The 21,683-nt window shown below is 31.8% G+C and overlaps 3 protein-coding genes and 1 long non-coding RNA gene across 6 annotated transcripts; 2 read left to right on the top strand and 2 right to left on the bottom strand.

The window, feature by feature from the left end:
* Nucleotides 1-8,807: 8,807 nt before the first annotated feature.
* Nucleotides 8,808-10,197, top strand: LOC111907363 (uncharacterized). The gene is made up of 2 exons (XR_002855548.2): nucleotides 8,808-9,066; nucleotides 9,786-10,197. It is a non-coding gene; the product is annotated as an uncharacterized LOC111907363 (long non-coding RNA).
* Nucleotides 10,198-10,210: 13 nt separating this feature from the next.
* On the bottom strand, nucleotides 10,211-11,784 carry LOC111907362 (glycine cleavage system H protein, mitochondrial). Its single transcript, XM_023903134.3, has 4 exons — nucleotides 11,542-11,784; nucleotides 11,376-11,464; nucleotides 10,617-10,787; nucleotides 10,211-10,499 (listed from the first exon to the last, which is right to left on the bottom strand). Exons 1-4 carry the CDS (start codon nucleotides 11,639-11,641, stop codon nucleotides 10,371-10,373), a joined length of 489 nt encoding a protein of 162 aa, XP_023758902.1. The 5' UTR covers nucleotides 11,642-11,784; the 3' UTR covers nucleotides 10,211-10,370.
* Nucleotides 11,785-14,519: 2,735 nt separating this feature from the next.
* LOC111907364 (ras-related protein RABH1b) lies at nucleotides 14,520-16,860 on the bottom strand. Its single transcript, XM_023903135.3, has 6 exons — nucleotides 16,535-16,860; nucleotides 15,567-15,637; nucleotides 15,376-15,464; nucleotides 15,186-15,297; nucleotides 15,001-15,091; nucleotides 14,520-14,925 (listed from the first exon to the last, which is right to left on the bottom strand). The coding sequence occupies exons 1-6, from the start codon at nucleotides 16,649-16,651 to the stop codon at nucleotides 14,785-14,787; spliced, it is 621 nt and encodes a 206-aa protein (XP_023758903.1). The 5' UTR covers nucleotides 16,652-16,860; the 3' UTR covers nucleotides 14,520-14,784.
* A 704-nt stretch (nucleotides 16,861-17,564) lies between these two features.
* LOC111907365 (vesicle transport protein GOT1) lies at nucleotides 17,565-20,552 on the top strand. 3 transcript variants are annotated; one of them, XM_023903138.3, is made up of 8 exons: nucleotides 17,565-17,720; nucleotides 18,004-18,110; nucleotides 19,225-19,316; nucleotides 19,412-19,492; nucleotides 19,614-19,711; nucleotides 19,805-19,886; nucleotides 20,180-20,228; nucleotides 20,368-20,552. In XM_023903138.3, the coding sequence occupies exons 2-7, from the start codon at nucleotides 18,080-18,082 to the stop codon at nucleotides 20,216-20,218; spliced, it is 423 nt and encodes a 140-aa protein (XP_023758906.1). In that variant the 5' UTR covers nucleotides 17,565-17,720; nucleotides 18,004-18,079; the 3' UTR covers nucleotides 20,219-20,228; nucleotides 20,368-20,552. The 3 variants fall into 3 exon arrangements, with proteins under 3 accessions (XP_023758906.1, XP_023758904.1, XP_023758905.1); XM_023903136.3 differs by having other exon boundaries at nucleotides 20,180-20,552; XM_023903137.3 differs by having other exon boundaries at nucleotides 17,613-17,763; nucleotides 20,180-20,552.
* The last annotated feature ends 1,131 nt before the right edge of the window (nucleotides 20,553-21,683 follow it).

Raw genomic sequence — 21,683 nt, 5'->3', positions numbered from 1 at the left:
AAATTTTTCGTTTTTCAGAATAGACAGTCTAGTGAAATTACAATAATACCCCTACACAACTATATATACTAAAGTTGTTTGCAGTACTGTGGTGGATAACAAAAAGAAAGATGTACAAATAATTCTGATCATCACATTTATGATTATGAGCTTTGAGGATTATGTGATGTTGTCATCCACCATGAACATACATGTACATACAAAACACTAAACCTATTATCTCTCTTTTAATCTATTACTGACATATTTTATAAAGCAAAAAAATCCAAAAATTGTAGGTCCGGTTTATTGATGTATTCCTGATGACAATTCAGAGTACAATACAAAAAAGATAAATTAGGATTCAAAATCTGTAATTTATTTTAAACAGGTTCGACTATTATATATAAAAGCTAGATGGTCCTAGTTAAACCTATATTTCGTTCTTACTTTTTGTTTATTTTTGTCCACAAGCATCATTTTCAATCGAAATCGTTTTAAGATCAAACCCTACAAGACCAAGTGTATTTAGTGGGATAAACTGTGTGCATTTACATCGATTAGTTTAATGATGTTTGGTCAGCAAATGCTAAGGATATAGATTTTGAGCCTAGTAAAATATACATGGTGGAAAATCTTTTATATGGTTTTCTTAGGTGGCAGCAGTAGCAGTAGATAATGAATATGTTGGAATTGAGTTTGATAGAATGATACATCTTTTCGAAAATTAGGTCCTGGTTTCTGTCCATCTGTCCTGTCTTTTCATTAAAAAACACAAAATGTTATCTGTTAAAATAATATATTGGATTTACATAGTGAAATCTAGTTCTAAAGTTACAGTTAGAATAATATATTGAATTTACTTAGTAAAATCTAATTCTAAAGTTGGATGTCTATGGTCGATCATGATTCGTAATAGAGGAATGACAGAAGTTTCTCATAATGAGAGATGCCTATGATATATATTTATAATTGAATTATGAAACATGATGTGAGAAGTAGCTAAAAAAATTGTGTAACACCTGATATTTCTAGTAGTGCATAAAAGTTTCTCATATGGAGACATGCCATCGATAATGAGTTTTTTTTTTTTTTTCCTTTTTCCTTCTTCTAGTGGTGCAACACTTAAAAAAAATCATGTAACCCTTAATATATATTTTTTTTGTTTCTGCCATTGGAAACACCATCGAGTTAGTATTATGCGAGAAGTAGCTAACAAAAGTGTTTACTAATTGATCTCCTTCAACTTTAAATATAAAGACTATGAAAAGTAGAATATGTAGGAAAAATTATACGAATAAAAATGTGTAAAATATATGTAAATTAATGTATGCCCGGTTAAAAATATATAGAATACGAAAAAGCTTCACCTAAAATATAAAGATTTACCCGAGCTTTTGGTATTTAAACCAAATTATAAAAATGTAAACAAAATCCTTTGTGACACATAACTTTGTCATTTTAAAATGTGTATATATGCAAAATAAATAAATAAATAAATAAAATACATAGAGAGGATATGTGGATTCGAGGGACATGGGTTCGATCATATTTGTTTTCATTTCAGTATATCAGTTAAGAAAGATTCAAATCTACATATGATATCATTAGTAATCTACGAACTTCAAAAATGCCGAATATATATATCACATTAGATGACAAACGGTTTTATATAGTTTCAAGGGTCCAATATATATGAAAAAATATGAATGATTGCGACTATGCATAAAACAAGTTGTGCCACTAGTTTAACATGTTGGTGAATAATCATTTAGGGTTTTTGAGTGCTGTAAATTGAAGGATCGAGGTCAATAAAGGCAAAGAATTTAATTGTGGCCAGGACTGGAGTCGAATACACAAGGTCTAATAATGAAAGTGAAATTTCGGGTCCAGGTGTTGTTTTGTGTCTTGATGATAACAAACGTATAAAATTAACCCGAATTACATTATGATATAGTGATATGTTTGTCTCTTGGAAGATACTGTATATCCAATTTTGATCAAGATAACTCAAGAAAAGTCAAGATCCATATATATGCTCCAAGTAATCAAAAGAAAGCTTCATTGTATCAAATCAGGCTTTGTGATCTATGCTATGGGTTGCATCATTATACAAGCTTAAAGAATGTTGACGACTCAAGTGACCAGAAAAATGTGAGTGCTTGTCGAAGACATTTTTGCAAATAAATTGTTGGCATAAATCTTTCAACAGTAGTGTGTGACCATACAATTAAGGCCTCGAAAAAATAAGGTCCCAGTTTTAACCATATTATCTAGTTAATTTATTTCATTTATATATGTATTTTACCATACACACAAAACTGATGTAGTTTAGCTGGTCTCTCTTTCTCCAAACCAAAGTTTTATTACCTCATATATCAAACCGCCTATTTTACCTAAATAAATTATACTATAGATTACATACAATGATAGTAAAATTTTTACATTTCAATTTTTATCACAAAACTTTTTTATATTAGCACATTAAGTCCCTATAGTGTTATAATTTACAGAAAATGTCCATGTTTGGTGTTTTTCTACAAAAACAATCCCTATGTTTAAACATTTTTGTATGTTGGCAAATTTGGCCCTTGTATAGAAAACAAATTACAAACATTGTCCCTGTAATTTACAGAAAAACTCTTTATGCATTTTTTTTTGAAAAATATGCAATAAAGTCTCAATATTTTATGTCAGTTTTCAGTTCAATCTCAATTTTTATTTGTTGAACAGAAAAATTTTGATTATTTTATATTTTGTCTAAATTAACGAAATAAACTTTATTTTTTTCAACAAAAGATGACATATTATCATATAAATTTAGATAATCAATATTTTTTTTATTCTAAAAATAAATGTTGGAATTAAACTGGAATCTAACCCATAATATTGGAACTTTATGGAATATTTTTTTTTTCAAAAATAATCTATGTGTTTAAGAAAATACAAAAATAATCCATATCTAATCCAAATTGATCAAGTTAATAAGGTTTTCTAAAATATAAAGAGAAAGACCTTTTATTTTATTAAAATGGTTTCAAGTCAAACTTTCTACAAGATGGTCAACCTTTTTACATATCCATTTGAGCCAAAGTAGACACATGACTACCAAACCTCAAAACCGACCCATAAGGTGAAATCCTTATTTTGGTAGATCACGTTGAAAAAAAAAAATCAAAGCATCGAGTTTTATACAACATTCAAGATAACCTCCAATCAACAACATTCACAGGCTTTTATGTCTGTTGTCATTTTCACTTAGAGAAACCATACTGTCTAGTTACAAACTTTGTGACATGAATCTTATCCAAAGGTTTTGAAATTAAAGGATTTCATACATTAAAAGAAAGCTATGGAAAATTAGATGAGTTCACTTGATAAGAACCAAACATGGTCCTTTTTTAACTTATCATCAAGAAAGAAAGAAGAGTAAATTGCACGAATGGGCCTTATGGTTTGGGGTATTTTGCATACTTGGTCCCTAATTTATTTATTTTTTAACTCGGAAGGTCCCTACTATTTGCTTTTTTTACGCATTTGGTCTCTACTATTTGTTTTTGTTATGCGTTTGGTCCCTGTCTTACTAAAATACTATTATTTAAATAGGAAAAAATTATGGGGTAGTTAAGGTAAGGTGAGGGAGAGGGGTTGGGAATGTTTATTTAAATAAGACAAAACTACAAAAATGGTCCCTGTAGTATGTATTTTTTGGGGTTTTAGTTCAAACCCCGAATTTTTTTGTTTCGTAATCCTTTTATACTAATTTTATTATGCTTTTGGTCCCTCAGAAAACTGAAATGACTAAAATGCCCTTCTGATATTTTTTAATGTTTCTTCATTTTAATTTAAAGGAAAAAGAAAATAATTAATTAAATGGGTCCACATATCTCTCTATCTCTCTCTCTCTCTCTCTTGGTCACCGGAAAAACGCAACATCAACCATAGTTGCTGCCTCCCTCGATTCCACCCCCTTTATCCCCTTTATTGTGATGGCAAGACGACCTAACCACCTCCTGATCACCATCGTTGCCGGTTGAAGCAATCCCATATCACAAACAGTCCCTGTCGGATTTGTTCAATGGGGAAAAAGAACCGCCCACCAATTACCCTCCTGTCTTCTTCTGTTTTCGACCACCGTCCACCACACACACAAAACCCAAAAATCGATTCTCTCTCTCTCTCTCACACACACATTGATCTGAAACGCCATTTTTCTTCTTCTTCTCTTTTTATCTCTCACATATCTGAGGTGGTGTCTGAATCCAGACCTGAAATGTTAGTGTTTGTCGACGGTGGTGCCAGAAACCACAAGTCGCCATCTCTATTAGGGTTTGTAGAGCCGCTGCTGGTTACCGGTGCCGGAGGCTAGGGTTTTGCGTTGAGAAGAAGAATAGAAAGAGGGAGGAGATACATGGGGCTATTACGATGAAGTAGGAGGGTCAAGAGGGTGGTTGAAGCGGCTGGAGTTTATCCAGTCAGTGATTCCGACGAGCTCTTTCTTGTCTGAAACTCCTTCACCGGGGTTGTTTCCGATCTAAGATAGAGTAGCAGCGATCGGCGGTGCTGAAGTGGTTGTCATCGAAAAAAGAGGGGCTGAGGAGGGCTGGCGATGTCTGTGAATGAGGGTTTTGTGACGAGAAGAAGAATAGAAAGAGGGAGGAGATACCCGGGGCTATCTTGGCCTCGTCGGAGATAAACACACACACATACGAGAGAGAGAGAGAGAGAGAGAGACTTTTTTTTAACTAGTTAAATAAATAAATAAGTATTTAGATTTTAAAAAATGAAAGAAATGAAAATTAAATGAAAAATAAATAATCCAATGGTATTACAGTCATTTCACTATTCTGAGGGACCAAAAACACAATGAAACTAGCTCAAAAGGACCACAAAGCCAAAAAAGTCGGGGTTTGGAGTAAAACTCCAAAAAAATACATACCACAGGGTCCATTTTTGCAATTTTGTCTTTAAATAATTTAAAAAATTAATGACAAAATAGTATTTTTAGGTAAGACAGGGACCAAAAGCATAACAAAAACAAATAGTAGGGACATTCTGAGTTAAAAAATAAATTAGAGACCAAACATGCAAATTACGACAACCCATAGGGACCATTCGTGGAATTTACTCAAGAAAGAATCATAGAATAAAAGGGTGTTCATGTTACCTGTGTTGGAAAGGAAATTACATAGTTTGTTTACAAAAATAGTTCGATACAAACATAAAGAACGAATAAATAAAGATATACTAACTTAAATTCCTAAAGATCATATAAAATTTAAATACTTAAAACGCATCAAATCACATCAAGTTGGTTAACCAAAAAAAACATATGGTTTATCTAACTTTTAAAGTCAAGTATAGGGATCTTTTGATATACAATACTAGACATCAAAATAGAGGATCTCTATTGGCATCCATTAAGAGAAGTAAGACAACTTTAAGACCATCAGTTATATTCGTCACTAACTATTATAGTGCTGAGTGTCATATCATCGTTACTAACTACTACTAAACATATGGGATACCCACCACTACCACTCAACTCCACATCATTTTTTTTTTTATTTTTTTAGTTCAAAAATACAATAAAATTACATTTTAAAAATAAAAATTAAAAAAAGAAACATTGAATTTTTTTAACTAGTTTTTCATTAATTTTAAAAATAAAAATACAATTTCAAACTATATTACTGAATAAATTTAGAATTAAAAAGAAAACATTACATTACTTAAATAACTTATAATTAAAAAAAGAAACAAACAAACACGAGTAAAAAAATAATTTCGTTTATGTTGAGTTGGTACAAATGTTTTGCGACATCTTCTCGAAGATTGAAACACGTTTCAATGTTATGAATTTCAACAATTCGTGCTAAAAATTCACTCGTTCCGGGTACGAGCTCTTCAATCGGGATGACAAAGTCGTCTGGATCATACGTGCAAATCGTTTGACCTTGATATTCAATGATCATATTATGCATTATAATGCATGCTTTGACTATTCATTTAATTTTATCTTTATCCCAGAGGCGTGTATCGTATTTCACTACATGTTATGTCTGTTTGAGGACTCCAAATGCCTTCTTGATATCCTTTCTCGCTGCTTCCTACCTTTTTGTGAACAACTTTGCTTTTTCACTTCGAGGAACCAAGTATGCCTTCATAATTATAGAATAATCAAGGTTACAAAGGCAGTAACCGCATTTGTACGAATGTCCGTTCACCATGAACAACATATCAGATGCTTTACCAATCCAAATATCGTTGAAAAGAGGATACTGGCCAAAAACATTAATGTCATTGTTAGACACTGCAACTCCAAAAAAATGAATAGCATATCCACAAATCCTTAGATGCAACAACTTTTAGTATTATAGTTGGTTTCACCTATATCACCTTGCATAAATTGATTGCGCCACGCCTTTGGACATTTTTTCCAAGCCACATGCATACAATCTAGACTACCAATCATACCCGGAAATCCATGTCTATCTTTATGAGCCAAATATAATCTCTCAATATCACGTGGAGTAGGTTTACATAAATATTCTTTGTGAAAAGCCTCATACACACATGCACAAAACCAATCTACACAATCAATTGCAGTCCTCTAGGATACTTTTAAGTACTCGTCGGATGCATCAAATGTTATACCATATCCCAGATACTTAAGTGCAACCGTACATTTTTGTATACTAGAAAAAACTCATTCTTCCTCTAGCATCGGGTTTTTATTGAAAAAATCATAATGGGCCTCTAAAGCATTACTAATACGTAAAAATATAACCTTATTTGGACGGAAGTGTTGCACAACGTTGAAGAAGACTGATAAGATGTGTCATCATCCGAGTCAAAATTTTTAAAGAAATCCATGTGTTTTTTGGTTTAGAGAATGAGAGTGTAAATTTTAATGAAAAGTGAGGGTTTTATTGTGTTTATATAGCCATTGAGTTTGTAAAAAAAATTAAAAACTACAAAAATTGACCGTTGAACGGTAAAATGCAAGCCCTGAAATTTAATTGGCCGTCCGCCTCCATCATAGCCACCACGAATAGCCACGACCACGACTCACGACGAAATATTGGGGCGGTGTGCACGATCGTGGTTTGTGGCCACATATGCGACGAACTCCTTCGTTGTACATATACCATTCGGCCTGATGTCAGCCAATTTTCATATTTTAATCCATATGCTTCATGGATGTTATCAATTATGAAAGGCAGTTCTCCAAGGCGATGTCTAGAATACCACATTCAATGACTAGACCCAAAAATTCCATAACGTTTCAAATATTCCCATTTTTTAGTTTATCTCTTTTGGGGTTTTCTAGTTTATAACATTTGAGAATTCCCCGTCCTCAGCTTGAATGTTTGAATTCAGTATAACAAATATGAAAATATAATTAAAGAAAGTGTAAGGTCACACCTTATAATCTGATGATTCAAACACATGATATGCTGGTCTATCAGCGTCGGCGTCTACAAGTCATTAGCGCCAGCATCATAAGTTCAACAGCGTCAGCTTATAGTATAGTTGTCCGATTGTAATCTTTTGTATATTAGACAATTATTATAGATAAATATAGAATAGATATCAGATCACGTATCCTTATGATAAAATCAGTTCTTAGTATAGATTAGATATAATCTTGTCAATCATGGGATATACATGTAAGATTAGTATATACACAACATTAGGACAAACCCTAATGTTGTGAGGGTGAGTAGTTTTGTTTGTGACTTTGTGTTAATTGTCTTGTGACAAACCCATCTTCTTAGTGAAGACAAAACCTATTTTCTTGGTGAAATGAACATTTGGAGAACTCTTGTGTTATTTACTTTCTATTGATTATTTTGCTTAGATTAGTTTTGCTTTTCTTGTTCATATTTGAAGTGTATCCGATCAAACACAAAACTTCAATCGGTATTAGAGTAGGTTTGTGATACACTCAAGTAATCATGTCGTCTTCCTTAGTTCCTAAGTCATCTATTTGTAACAAGATTCCCCGGTTTGACCAATACAATTTCTCTGATTAGAATCAAAGGCCATGAATGTTCTAGAGTTCATGGATTTTGATATGCTCGACGTCGTCAACAAAGGTCCTATAGCTGCTTCACATCAATCATCAAACAATGGTGCATCTGGCAGTAAGCTGAAAGGGAAGTCCATTCCATGTTATAGCATGTAAGAGAAAAGGATGTTGAATCTTGATGTAGTAGCTAGAATTGTTATTTGAAACTCACTTCCTTTTTATGTCTATCGTTTGGTCCAAAACTGCTCAACTTCTCAAGAGATGATGATCACTCTATCATCTGATTTTGACAAGGAATACTCTTCAGACGATGAAGTTAAGTGCTCATGGCCTAGACTGTTGAATCTCACACTGACACTTCGCATGACAATGTTGAGATTCTTAACGTTGATTCTCCTCACACTGCTGATGACATCAAGTCAGAATGGAACAATGCATCAGCGTATCAAGTAAAAAATCATATTAATTTTTCCTCTATGTGTAATATTGAAAAAGATGACACGATTGATCTCTTACATTTCAAGTTATTAGTCTCAAATAAAGAAAAATGTTCTCTCAGTCTTGAGCTAAAGATTCTCAAAGAAAAACTAATTTCTCTAGAAAAATCTCTTACTATTTTAAAAAGGAAAAACACTTATATATCGCTTACCAATAATAGTCGCACTCAACTTCTTCTTCTTCTTCTTCTTCTTATTATTATTATTATTATTATTATTATTATTATTATTATTATTTTGTAGCTGCAGGTTTGTATTTAAAGCTTTATAAATCGTATGGCGAGTATGTTTTACTTATTTTATTATTAGAGGATTGGATTGGATGACATAGATAGAGTCAAAATCCCAAGTCAAAGCTATCTAAAATTGGTTAATAGATTACACGTCGGAAAAAAAGGCGTTTGGGTACAAAAGATTCAGACGAAAGAATCTCCCCCACCAACCAAACCTCTCATTCCTAACGCCTCCCTCGCTCCTCCTGTCCTTTCCCCCAAACGCCGAGGGACGGAGGCAGAGATCCACGCCGTTGCTTCACCCATAATCGCCATAACTAAGGTCTGTTCTTTTTCTTCTTCATGATTTTAATCTGAAATTCTATCCTTTGTCTCGTGATCTGCGTTTTTGTTTTCCAAAAATTCGGTTTCGCTTGATTCTTTTGCGGATGGTTTTTATATTTCTTGTTGGTTTTCATATTATCCTCTGTTTTTTAGTTGATTTATTTTGAAACTCTTTCGATTTGGTTTCCATTATTATAAGCGTCGGTCATTTTCGTTTGACTTGTTATTGAATTTCTGTTAATTTTTATGAAGCTGAACAAAAGAACAGCAATGAAAACCAATAAACCATAACAAAACATATTCCTCTGTTTTAAGATATCAATTTTGACTTTTTTCCATGATTCTATTCAAATTTAATATCCAAGATTGACGTTAAATCACTAAGCTAAGCGAAACCAAATAAATGATCGAATTATGAGAAAACTACTTAAATCTCAAACAGGGGAGTAAAAGCATGCCATATCTTGGTTCAAAAAATGATACCTTTGACCAAAATATCAAAAACAGAAACATGCCTACATTTTTATCATACGATGTCATACTTGAAATCCATTTCTACGCGTGTTTTAAAACAATTTGATTTACTCAATCAATTACAAGTTCTATGGACCTTATATATGCGAAAATATAAGAATGTTTCCATTACAAAAGCCTGAAAGTCATCAAACCAAACCTTCTACAAAATCGATGTTTACATTAATTTCGGAATATTTGCAGGATAAAGCATACTACGTTACATGGGTTATTATCAACCACAGACAAAGAAGTTTTCACTCGAGCATGTGAGGGAATCTCTCATCGCCATCTCTTATTGTGAACCCGAAAGTTTTTCACATGTGACTAAATCTGAAATCCCAAAAGTTGAGGTTGTGGCTACTCAAACTAAAGTTGACACAGTCAGCAATGAACTAAGACTGAAACTGATATCAATTGCTTCGTATTCCCCATCAAATTGCAACGGCTATGGTGAGGTTTAAGGCCTCCACCGGTTCCACATATTGGTGTTGATATGCTCATGATATAAATATGGGTGACAATTGTATAAAATTATATAATTCGTGCTACTTTTGTAACATTTGACAGTATAAATATGATATATACCCTCAAATGGGTTAAAATTGTGATTGAATTGATAGATGTGGTAACATGAACGGGTAACTTGTATCATAATTTATAGTAGATAATAAATTAACATCAAGCCTTTGAAATAATATCATTTATTTAGAACAACTGAGATTTCAGTTAGTTGAGGAAGAAACGAAAAAGAAAAAAAATTCATAGGGACATTTTGTATGTTCAAGTCTAGTGAGAAGCGTCTTCTTCTTCGCAGAACTTTGTGTACTCTTTTGCACCCATCAATGATTCCAACTCCGATGGGTTGCTTGGTTTCACCTTAATCATCCATCCATCTTCATATGGGCTTGAGTTGATCTTTAACATTCGTGAAATTTATACATTATTAGTAATAGAAAATAATATCTTATCCGTATGTTTTGACTTTTAAGTCAAACAATTTAAATTTCTAAATTGAAAATGAGAGAGAATTACCAAACCAGGAGTCTCACTCAGCTTTGAGTTCACCTCCACAATCTCTCCAGAGATCGGGGAGTTAATGTCACTGGTGGCTTTCACACTTTCCACCGCTCCAAAACCGGTGGCTTTGGCTACTGAGCCACCGGCATCTGGCAAATCCACAAACACCACCTCTCCAAGATGGTCCTATATTTATTTTTCAATTAAAAACATAAAGAGTTAATATCATAAATAGGTATAGAATATAGATATTTGTTTTTTTTTTATTGTTTCAAAAAACGTATCATTAAAAGATAAGCAACTTGAATGTTTTAAAACCATGGAAAAAAGGGTATATTTTGTAACCAAAAAATTCCATTAGCTCAACTTATAATGAACTTTTTTCTAAAATAAATGGTGTTTTATGAAGAAAAAAATAATTCGTTATCTATTTATGACATTAAACCAAACATAAATTGTCGATAAATTAAAAAGCTTTCAGTTTGATGCAACAATGTTTTCAAATTTAGAGGATAAGGTTTCACTTTTTTACCAATTTATCCAAGTGACACAACTTATGCATTCAGATTTACCTAGTTAAACAAATTATAACTAAAATAATGGATCTTTTAGCCGTAAAATGAAACGCTGTGGCATACGTAATTTGAAAAAACATTTAGTTGTATAAATTGAAAAAAAAAAAAAAAAAAAAGGATGTTGCATAAATATGCATTTAACTCTTAATGACAATAAATTATAAAATTAAATAGGAAGAAAAAAAATAGATAAAAGAACCTGAGCATGGTCAGTAATACCAATGGTAGCAACAGCACCTTCATGCTTGACCCATTCATGTGAATTTGCATACTTCAACCCATCCACAACTGCAACACCTCTCAATGGACATAAGAAAAACTAACATGGATTACAGATATATTGGAAGGGTAGAAATGTAATTTACCTGAAGAGAAGCATCGGGAAAGAGGGGAGAAATGAGGTCTGCAAGAAGTGGATAGCCTTAGAGCATTGGCTGTGGAAGAAGCCCACATTCTAAGAGCCATTAAGCGTGTGTATGTGTGTGTGTGTTTTGAGTGTGTGTGTTTTTGGGTCAAGAAGAAGAAGAAGCAGATATGATGGGGATTGAGAAGTTGTGATTTTAGAGGGTTTTTGTTATCTTCAGATGAATGGTCGGCAATGAAGGCCTCATCCTATGAAAACTTTCATGGGCTACTTGCTTTTTTATTTCTATATTTATTTTTATATAAAATTTAATCATATTAGTGAGGATATGCATTCCAAATGATATACGAATAAACCAATGTTTTAAATGTGATTGATTGGTTCACGGGTCAACCGGTTCAACTAGTTGAACCGTTGGGTCAACCCGGTTTATGGTTTTTTTTTTTTTTTTTTTTATATATTTTTACTTTCCTGCATAATGTATAAACATATAAAACCAATAATTTGATGTCCACAAAGTTTAAACATTAAAAAACATTGAAGAAACCGCAAACGACTCGTTGTTTTGACATTCGCTACTTGTATCCAACTATCCAAGCCTTATTAAAACGGGTCAATCTGGTTTTAACCGGTTCGATATAAGCAATCGAACCGCGGTTTAGGGGAAACCCAGCTGGTTCAATCCGGTAAGTATTTTTACAAAAAACCGTTCTCAATTGACCCTGTCTTCTACCCCCAACCAGTTGAACCAGCCGGGTCGACTCGGGTTTTAAAAGATTGGCATAAACTTTATATTCAAAAGATTGACATGGTGTTTAAATCAAACATATATATTATAAGTTTATAATCAAATATATGACATGCAAATTGAATTATTGATATATTGATAACTAGTTCATTGCTTGGTAACTAAGATTATATTTGGTCATTCAACCCTTACAAAAAAAAAATTAATCCATTGCCATATCAATTTGTTATTTAAATTTATATTATAATCTACACAGTCTATTTCAAATATTCTCATATCATCATGTTTAATTGTTTTTATCATTTATCATTTTAATATACTTTTATAGAATATCAGGATAAATTGTAATTTAGTTATTTATCAATTTAGAGATTTATTAAAAATCTATATATTTTATAAAATCTTAGATGTTATACTAGTTCAGTTGTTTTATAGGAATCAGATATTATGTTAATCCGCTATTTTTATAAATATCTTAATATTTCATAATATGGTTTCATTTTGTCATAGATGATTGTCTTAAAAGAGTAAAGCTAGCACAAAAATACAAAGAGGGAATTCAAAACGAGCATGAGCTTAATAGATTACATCATTCGTGGGAGCTAATACTTTTTTTTTTCTTTATGCTTAACCCATGTACCGGGGATGGATTTCTTATTCCTCGGGGAATTAGCCCGAAGTGATTGTGAACAGCTTTTATTGTTCGAGGCCAAATAAAGCGAGCATCGGTTCTCATGCTCAACCATCATTTTGCTAAAAGCCCATCCAACCCAAGCCCACGAAACTTCCTTCTTCTTTGTTTGAGAAATAATCAATAACCTTTCCTCAAGCTACCAAACAATATACAAAAAATACGGTTTCTTAGAATTTGGGCTTAATAAAGTTAAAAAAAATAAAGACACTTTGGATTATTCAATAACCATTCAACTTGATCATTAAACCCATTTCGGCATTATCACCACAATATCATTAAGCTTCTTCATATCTATATCAATTAACTTCTCATTCTAAACATCTCTAATAGAACGGTTTATGGTTTTTTAACATTTTATAACCAGCATGGCATTGGAGTGGAATTCATTTTTTTACAATTCTTCAACCCGTCATCATTCTAGTCAAAACAACTTTAACATCAAATATGGTATGTGCTTAAAATATTAAAATACAACCAATCAGATGACGTGAGTCACTGAATTTTGCCACATGTCAATTTCTCATAAATTTTGACATTTGTCATTTGTTATATTTTTAAAATAAAATAATATCACATGTCAATTTCTAGATTTTTCAATTTTTAAATTAAAGTCACATAATCCTTATACTTATATGTGTAAAGTATTAAATGTAATAAATGTTATAATAAATATTTCAAAAGTCAACATATAGTTAACTATTTATAATCACATTTTCCTGAAAACAATGCAGTTTCAACCAATAAAAATATTTCAAACTTAAATTAGGGTGTCTATATGGTAAAATATGGCGTTTTTTTAGCCAACATTTATGTTTTTCATTCCTTATTTCAAAATTTTATTTTAAAAAATATTTATTGTTACACTTTGATATATAATTTTTTTAATCAACTCATGTATTATACGGGTTTTACACCTAGATGAGAACAAATGTTTAACTAATGAAAAGATTTTTTTTTTTAAAAATCGTACATCGGAGAAAATTTACAAAGATAGTTTATTGTTAAATAAAGTTGGTGAAGACATAAAAGGAAAAAAGTTTTTCAAAAAGTTATAGCAAACACTTTACTACGTTAGATAAGTAAAATTTTTATAAGCTCTTAATTATTGTTTTGCATGCAATTTATCCCTTTAAATATTACAACGGTTGTCACCGAAATAATATTTAATCTATATTTTATCAATATTTATTTATTTAACTTCTACACAACCTACTTTTTAGTAGTTTGTAATGTCTAACTTTTCTAATTATCTGACCAATTGAATTTAAAATTCTTATATAGTAAGTATAAAGTATATAATTAATTAATATATGAATTATTGTATTCATGTTGATATTTTACTGAATATTTACTACTTATAAATAATTAAGATATTTGTTCAGAGATAAATTAATGTCAATGGAGAACTTTTTTTTATATAAAATATACAGAAAAATAGAGGCGCAAATTGTATTTGTTTACAAGACAAAGACAAGCCAGATAATGAAATCAAAATATTTTAACATAATCACAAACCTCTACATTAAACAAATATGCAGATTCCCAAACACAAATACCTTGATTTAAAATATTCATCAATACAAAAAACCAATTCAAAATCTTGGCGATTCCACATAAATCCTTTTATACATAAAAAAAACTACACCTCAGTAATGCAGGATGATTCTACTCCCGTCACAAATGTAATAATATCAAATGAAAAGGGAAAAACATACGAATTTTGTTACATACATTTGTGGTTAAATGATAACAACAAACCAATAAACACAATATTTTGTTTCCAAACTTTTCAACTTTGATCATCAACAAGCACAACCACCAGATTCAGGCTGAGATGAACTCATGCTTGTTGACTTCAAATTCACATCAACCATTTCTTCATGTTTTGTTGATGAAAGTGTTTCCATTCCTGGCAACGCTGCTGCTATTTTCCTAAATAAAGCCTGTAATAAAATAAAAATCATTTTCTAATTTTAACTTCCAATAAAAAAAATATAACAAAACTTTTTTTTGCATACCTTGATGTTGAACCCCGCTTTAGCACTTGTTTCAATGAACATCACATTGAGCTCAGTAGCTTTGGCTTCACCTTCCTCTACTGACACTTGCCTGGTGAATATTTTTTTTTTTAATAAACATCATTTATATTTTATATAGATAATAACAATTGGAAAGTACAATGCTATGAAACGAATATGATCACCTTTTGTCCACAAGGTCAGTCTTGTTCCCAACCATAACAATAATAACATCACTACCTCTCTCTGCACGCACTTCCTCGATCCATTTTATAGTGTTCAGAAAAGTTTGCCGGCCTAATTATATAAAAAAAAATGATAAATTTCAAATCTTGAAAAAGTGGGTTGAAAAATGGTAATTGAATTATGTCATACTTGAAACATCATATGTGATAACAGCAACCGAAGAATCCCTTATGTAACTTGGAATGAGACTCCTAAACCTCTCTTGCCCAGCTGTATCCCTGAGATCATATTGTACAATTTAGTAAGATATAGTAATTATCATATTCAAAGTGTAAGATGACATCAAGAAAAGTAAATATTTGCAGTTTATAACATGTTACCATAACTGCAGACGAACTGTCCGATCTTCAAGATACATTGTTTTAGATAAGAAGTCAATCCCAATGGTTGCCTGATCAACATACAACTTGATTTAGTTTAAGGTATATATGAATTGAGCTTGATTTCAAGAGAGTAAGTTAAAATTAACATTTAATACAACAGAAACATTATTTTAACTTTTGATGATCTCTTAAGAAGTCTTTGAAAACAGATGGTTTAGTCAGTTAGAAAGGATAACATAGTAGCTAATTGGTCACACAAGAACTATCAAGTGGAAAAGGGTGCATACATAATATGTGGTATTAAGAATCAAATATGCATTTTGACTTTGAAACTAGAATAACAGGAGTTGGTTAAAAGTTATAGAAATACAACCAGTAGAAAGGTTTCTGATCTGCAAAAGTCAGAAACCATCTCAAATATTGGAAAGGAGGTGGGTAGTGTAATAAATCGATATATTGAGACTAACAGTATGTACCATTATTGTCTGGTTGAGTTTATATCCTAAGCTACAAACATGAACAATAAATGTGCTTCACTAAAAGCACCATAAACAAGATGCTAATCTCCTCTGAGCATGATCATATGGTCAAAAGAGTTCACGGATTATACCCAAACAAGTAACACAGGAGCAGGATTCTAGATCATGATACAGTGACATCTCAATGAACTTGGTGGAGACATGATTTTGTATAAAAATAGACACTCCCGTAGTCCCTTACTCCTTGTAGCAACATTGATTAAGTAAAACTCAAATTCCTTGCACAATTTCTAAAACACGATTCAAATCGGGATAGAAAACTTATACCAACAGAATTGAAAGCAAAAGAAAACTACAGATCTGTTTGTAATCAGCGAAACAGCAAGAAACGGACTCGGTACAATCAGATCGCCGATTTGACATGATAATTGCACAAACTGCTATGAAGATCTGATTCAATGAGTGTAAGGATAACAATTTTCGCACCTGATAAGAGGTATCGAACTTATCATACATAAAGCGAGTAATAATGCTGGTTTTGCCGACGGATTGATCACCCAAGAACACTAGCTTGTACTTTGCTAGTGCTGATGCTCGTGCCATTTTGTTGATTTGATGGAATCACGTCAATGAAGTAGTACTGGAATATGATGATCCTGCTAGAGACCTCTCAGATTTTGAGTTGCAAATCGTGTTTTAAGCAGTCAATTTTGAATTGATTTGAAATGGAGTCGCTGGGTGGAATAGCAATACAGTTGATCGAGTCTCCCTTGTTTAAAATTTCACTCCTTTTTGTTTAGATTGATTATGGGGTAAACTGCAAAATTTGTTGTAGATAAAAGATAAGTTACATAAAAAAACGGTTTTGCACAGGTCCAAAATATAATAATTTTTTGTGATTTGGCACCGACAAATTTTGAAAAATGATTATTTTGTCATTTAAATAAAAAGTTCTAAAATTATTTAAGATAAAAGTTTTAAATTGGTCTTTTATTAAAACTCTCATTTTAAATACAATTATGGAAAACACCACATCAATAGCTAGTCTTTATCCTTCTCCAGTTAGACATGTATTCAAACAAAATAAGTAAATAAGCATGAAAAACAAACATCGCAAAACACTAAGGGGGTGTTTGGATTAGATTTTTAACTTATTGCTTATAGCTTATTTGTGGTGAGAATAAACAATAAGCAATAAGCATGGGAATGAATGTTTATTAAAATTAGCTTATTTAGCCTAATAAGCTAGATTTTATCCAAACACTCAAATTAGCTTATTATGGGAATAAGCAATAATCACCTCTTTTTTTTCCTATCCAAACACCCCCTAAATGCAAGTTAGAAATACATATAATATAAGAAGGCCAACATCAAAAAAAATATACGAATAACAATGGTATAAGTAGTTAATTACCTTAACTGAAAATACTGGAAAGTATAGGGACCAAGATACTATCACCTAAAAGTACAGGGACCTTAGATACTAGTACCTAAAAGTAGAGGGACCAATTTAGCTGTTAGGCGTAGGTCTGAATTTGAAAAACAACGCGTCGATGACGATCGATTTCTTCAGAGAGAAGAACGATATCCGACTGGGAGAATACAAATTCTACCATCTCATCTTCCGAGTCCTCACACACACTATATATGTGCTTATCTCCTTCTGAAACAGGTTTATCTATCTCCTACGATTTCTGAAGTTACACAGCCGAATTGTATGTTTGTTCTTTATTAAACTGTTATCAGTTTTTGTAAATTTGGTATCTGCTTTTGTTTCGTTTGCGTGTCAGATCGGTGATCTTAGTTAAGAAGATTTGAGTTTTGAGATCTTAATTAAGCCGAATTTTGCGTATTAAAACCCTAAATCGATTGCGTGATCTCATAATAGTTAGAACTTTGTTAGTTTGAATTTTATTTTACTTTGGATTAATATTGATTAATTTCATCTGTATTAGGTTTGTTTTGCTTCTGATTCAGTCTGCGGAAATCAATTTGATCTAGTCGTTGGAGAGTTTCATCCGAGTAGACAGGATGGTTGGTTTAGAGATGAACGACTGGAAAAGTGAGTTTTCAGCATCTTTGTTCTTTTTCTGTACCCCCGTACAATTTGAAGTTGCTGTATATATAAATTTTAATCATAATGTTGGAGTTAACCCGCACTTGTCAATAATTTGAATTTTTTGTTGATATAGACCATTCTATACATTTGATCGTATTAGAGTATTAGTAGTATAATCATTGCCAACTATGATGCTACATTACTGTATAAAATAAAGTCATGGTAGTATCAATGTTTGGGTTTGGGGTTTATAATTTAGAACAAATAATCACCTGGTAATCAAGGCTTAATATGCAGCTGATGATTGATACATGTTATGAGTCACGGATAGACTCCTGTATTTTATGAACATAAGATGAATAGTTGTATGGCCTGGGACATTGTGCAATCTGTTTGATGAGCTCTCTGGAGTCTGAACCCTGAGCCTTGATTTTGCCTTAGAACCAATATGTTTGAAATTCTACTCTAGCTGGCTCAGTTTTAAAGATTAGAAACTTAAAAAAAAAAAACCTAGACCCTTTGATTGGCCAATCTTCATGGAGCAGAGATTTGCTTATCTATGTGAATTGGTGCTTCAACTATTCTTTGCCATATTTTTTGTCCAACCAGTGTGAATTCTTTGCACAAATACCTTACCACTGCATTCAAATGCATTATGCACTAAGCAAGATTTCCTCCCCTTCAGTGCAATAGAAAGGGCACATAGTTCTATAAGAATATAAGACTATTAATCACATGTCTAAGTCTTTCAGCAATGAAAGAAAACAAAGGTTATCTTATGGACCAAAATTGTCTCCTTGAATAATTGATTATGGACACATAAATAACTTTATTTTGAAATATTACCAAATAAAGAAACATGCAGCTAATATGGGACATGCCAAATTGGTGCTTATTTGGAATATTTCGTTAGACACTAGATTACTTTTAAAAACTGAGTTAAATAATTAACGTTTGTATGGTAACAAAGATCAGGTTCCAGATTTTGTATTTTTACTAAAAGAATGTCATGGAGATTGGAGAAGAGAATTGCTCAGATTTAATTAGTGTTTTGTGATTCCTTTCTTTCTCTGTGAATATTACTCCACTAATCAGTTGTTTTTTGTTGATGAAACAGAGATCGGGTTAGGATTGACTGGATTTGGTGTCTTTTTCTCGTTTTTGGGAATCATTTTCTTCTTCGACAAGGGGCTTCTTGCTATTGGCAATGTCGGGTGTCTTATTCCATTTCTCTATTTTCTTTATTGCTGATGCTGATTTGACAATTACTAACAAAGGGTCAATTTTGTTTGGTATTGAACCAGATCCTATTCATCTCAGGAGTGATAATGACCATTGGAGTCAAGTCCTCCTTGCAGTTCTTCATGAAACGCAGCAACTTTAAGGTTTTTTTTTTTTTTTTTTTTTTTTTTTTATACTCACTCATAAAATTCTCCTTGTGTGTGATCAAATATTTCTTTTGTACATCCAGTTATCTATCCTTTGATTCATTCACTGCATTTACAGGGCACAGTTTCATTTGGTGTTGGATTCTTCTTTGTTATCATTGGGTGGCCTGTAATAGGAATGGCAGCAGAGGCTTATGGATTCATTATTCTCTTCAGGTTTGCTTGATACATTTCTCATAGTTTTTTTTTTTTTTTATTGCTTTTGCTCATAGGACTTGCTGTTAATTACTTAAGATTCCATTTATGCAGTGGATTCTGGCCTACACTATCAGTTTTCGTGCAGAAGATACCTGTTATTGGTTGGATTTTTCAACAGCCTTACCTTAGATCGGTATGCTTTCCAAATCCTTGTAAATGTTGATATCTTCTCAGTCTGGATAAATGATGTTTAAAATATCTTCTCATTTCCCTGACTATGATTGTTTTTTTTAAGAACTGTTGTAAATCACACTTTTTTTTTTCTACAAATAGTACTATATTAGTATAGATGTAATTATGTTCCATCACAATATGATTAGTAACTTAAATTGAACGTAATAGAATTTATGTTGTAGTTTCTAATCTGGTGTATGTTTAGTGTTTAGAAATATAGAGTAAAATAACTTACTTGATTTATGTGTGCAGATGCTGGATCGTTATCGTGGCAAAAGGGTGCCAGTATAACTACTCAATGGTGTGTCGTGGGTTCTTACCTTTACAACTTTTAACCTTTTTTGCTTGTTAAATTAGAAAATCATTTGTTTTTTCTTTGCCAATTTGGTTGTGTATATTTTCTAGATATTTCTTCATTGCTTTTTTTTTTTACTTCCCAGTTTCCGTGGTTATATGAGGGTTATAAGTCATAGACCTTAAGCTGCTTCCATTGGATTAAACGGGTTTAGTAAGGCCCCCGTTTGTTTCATAGAACAAGACTGTAAAGAACAAAACAAGAACATATTGTGTTTGGTGCGCATTGCATTAGACAGACTCATGTTAATGGGACACAAATTACATTTTATTTTCTCCCACTTACAACTGGTTTAAACCTATATTAGCTCAAATGCGACAATAGTGGTTTCTTTTTTTTCAAAAGGACTTGGCATGTGTGCCTTCTCTTGAAGGTGGTTTTCTCATTTTCTTTTGATAAAAATGTTCATAAAAGTTGGTTAAAAAGGTTTAATCTCTTGCGATCAAGTAATTATCAAGTGACAATTTATTATTTGGTCATGAGATGAAAAACATATCAAACTACAATGAGGTTTATATTATTTTCCCTTAATAATTTATTACTATGCTATTCTGTTTTCTTTTTATTGGACTAATATATATGAATGTCGGCTACCATGTGAAACTGCTCAATAGGACTATAGTTCAAAAGACTTGACAGTTCTTGATAAATTTGGAAATGTAAATAAAATATTAATTTGATCTTTGGTTTATTCAAAATTACCTATTAATTCTTTACTTTTTAAGAAATCGCTTTCAATATATCCAGCAGTTAATCAAACATGCAACGTCGATGCTAAAATGAAAATTATGGTTGACATGCAAACTTGATTTCTTTCAAAAAGAAATCAATTAAAAAATCATCCAAAATTGAAGCTTAAAATCAATATATGATTGATGAAAAATCGTGTATGTTGTATCTGATTTGAACTTTATATGAGGTTATTATTGTTGTTGAGATTGTAAGAGAACTAAAATTGCAAAAATTAGTTTGTTGGGTTGCATCAGTTTGGTTCAAAATTAATCATAAGCAAAACAATCTTCCTAGTAATTTAAACATGCTAAAACGAGTTTGTTTTAGATCTGTATTTCAAAATTATTCTAATTTAAAAATGAGTTTGATACATTTTATAATTTGTTTCATGTAATTTGTGTCTGACACGTATACATGACATGTAGACACTAAACTTGGAAAACGTAAGTGTACCACAAGGGGGAAATCCACATGTATCTACACACTCATCTAACACCCTTTGGAAACGTAATCATGATATTGTTGAGTCAACACTTCATGTTCATTACCAATTCATGCCTTCTTTGCTACATAAAAGACCACATAGCAATTTCACATGGAAATATTGGAATACTAAATCTAGATAGTGTCAAGATATTTAGCATTTATTACATTAATTTCTTGTAACAG

Source organism: Lactuca sativa, chromosome 3, assembly GCF_002870075.4.
Source record: "Lactuca sativa cultivar Salinas chromosome 3, Lsat_Salinas_v11, whole genome shotgun sequence".
Lineage (NCBI taxonomy): Eukaryota > Viridiplantae > Streptophyta > Magnoliopsida > Asterales > Asteraceae > Lactuca > Lactuca sativa.
The sequence above is the reverse complement of the archived record's forward strand: the minus strand, read 5'-3'. Positions and strand labels throughout refer to the sequence as shown.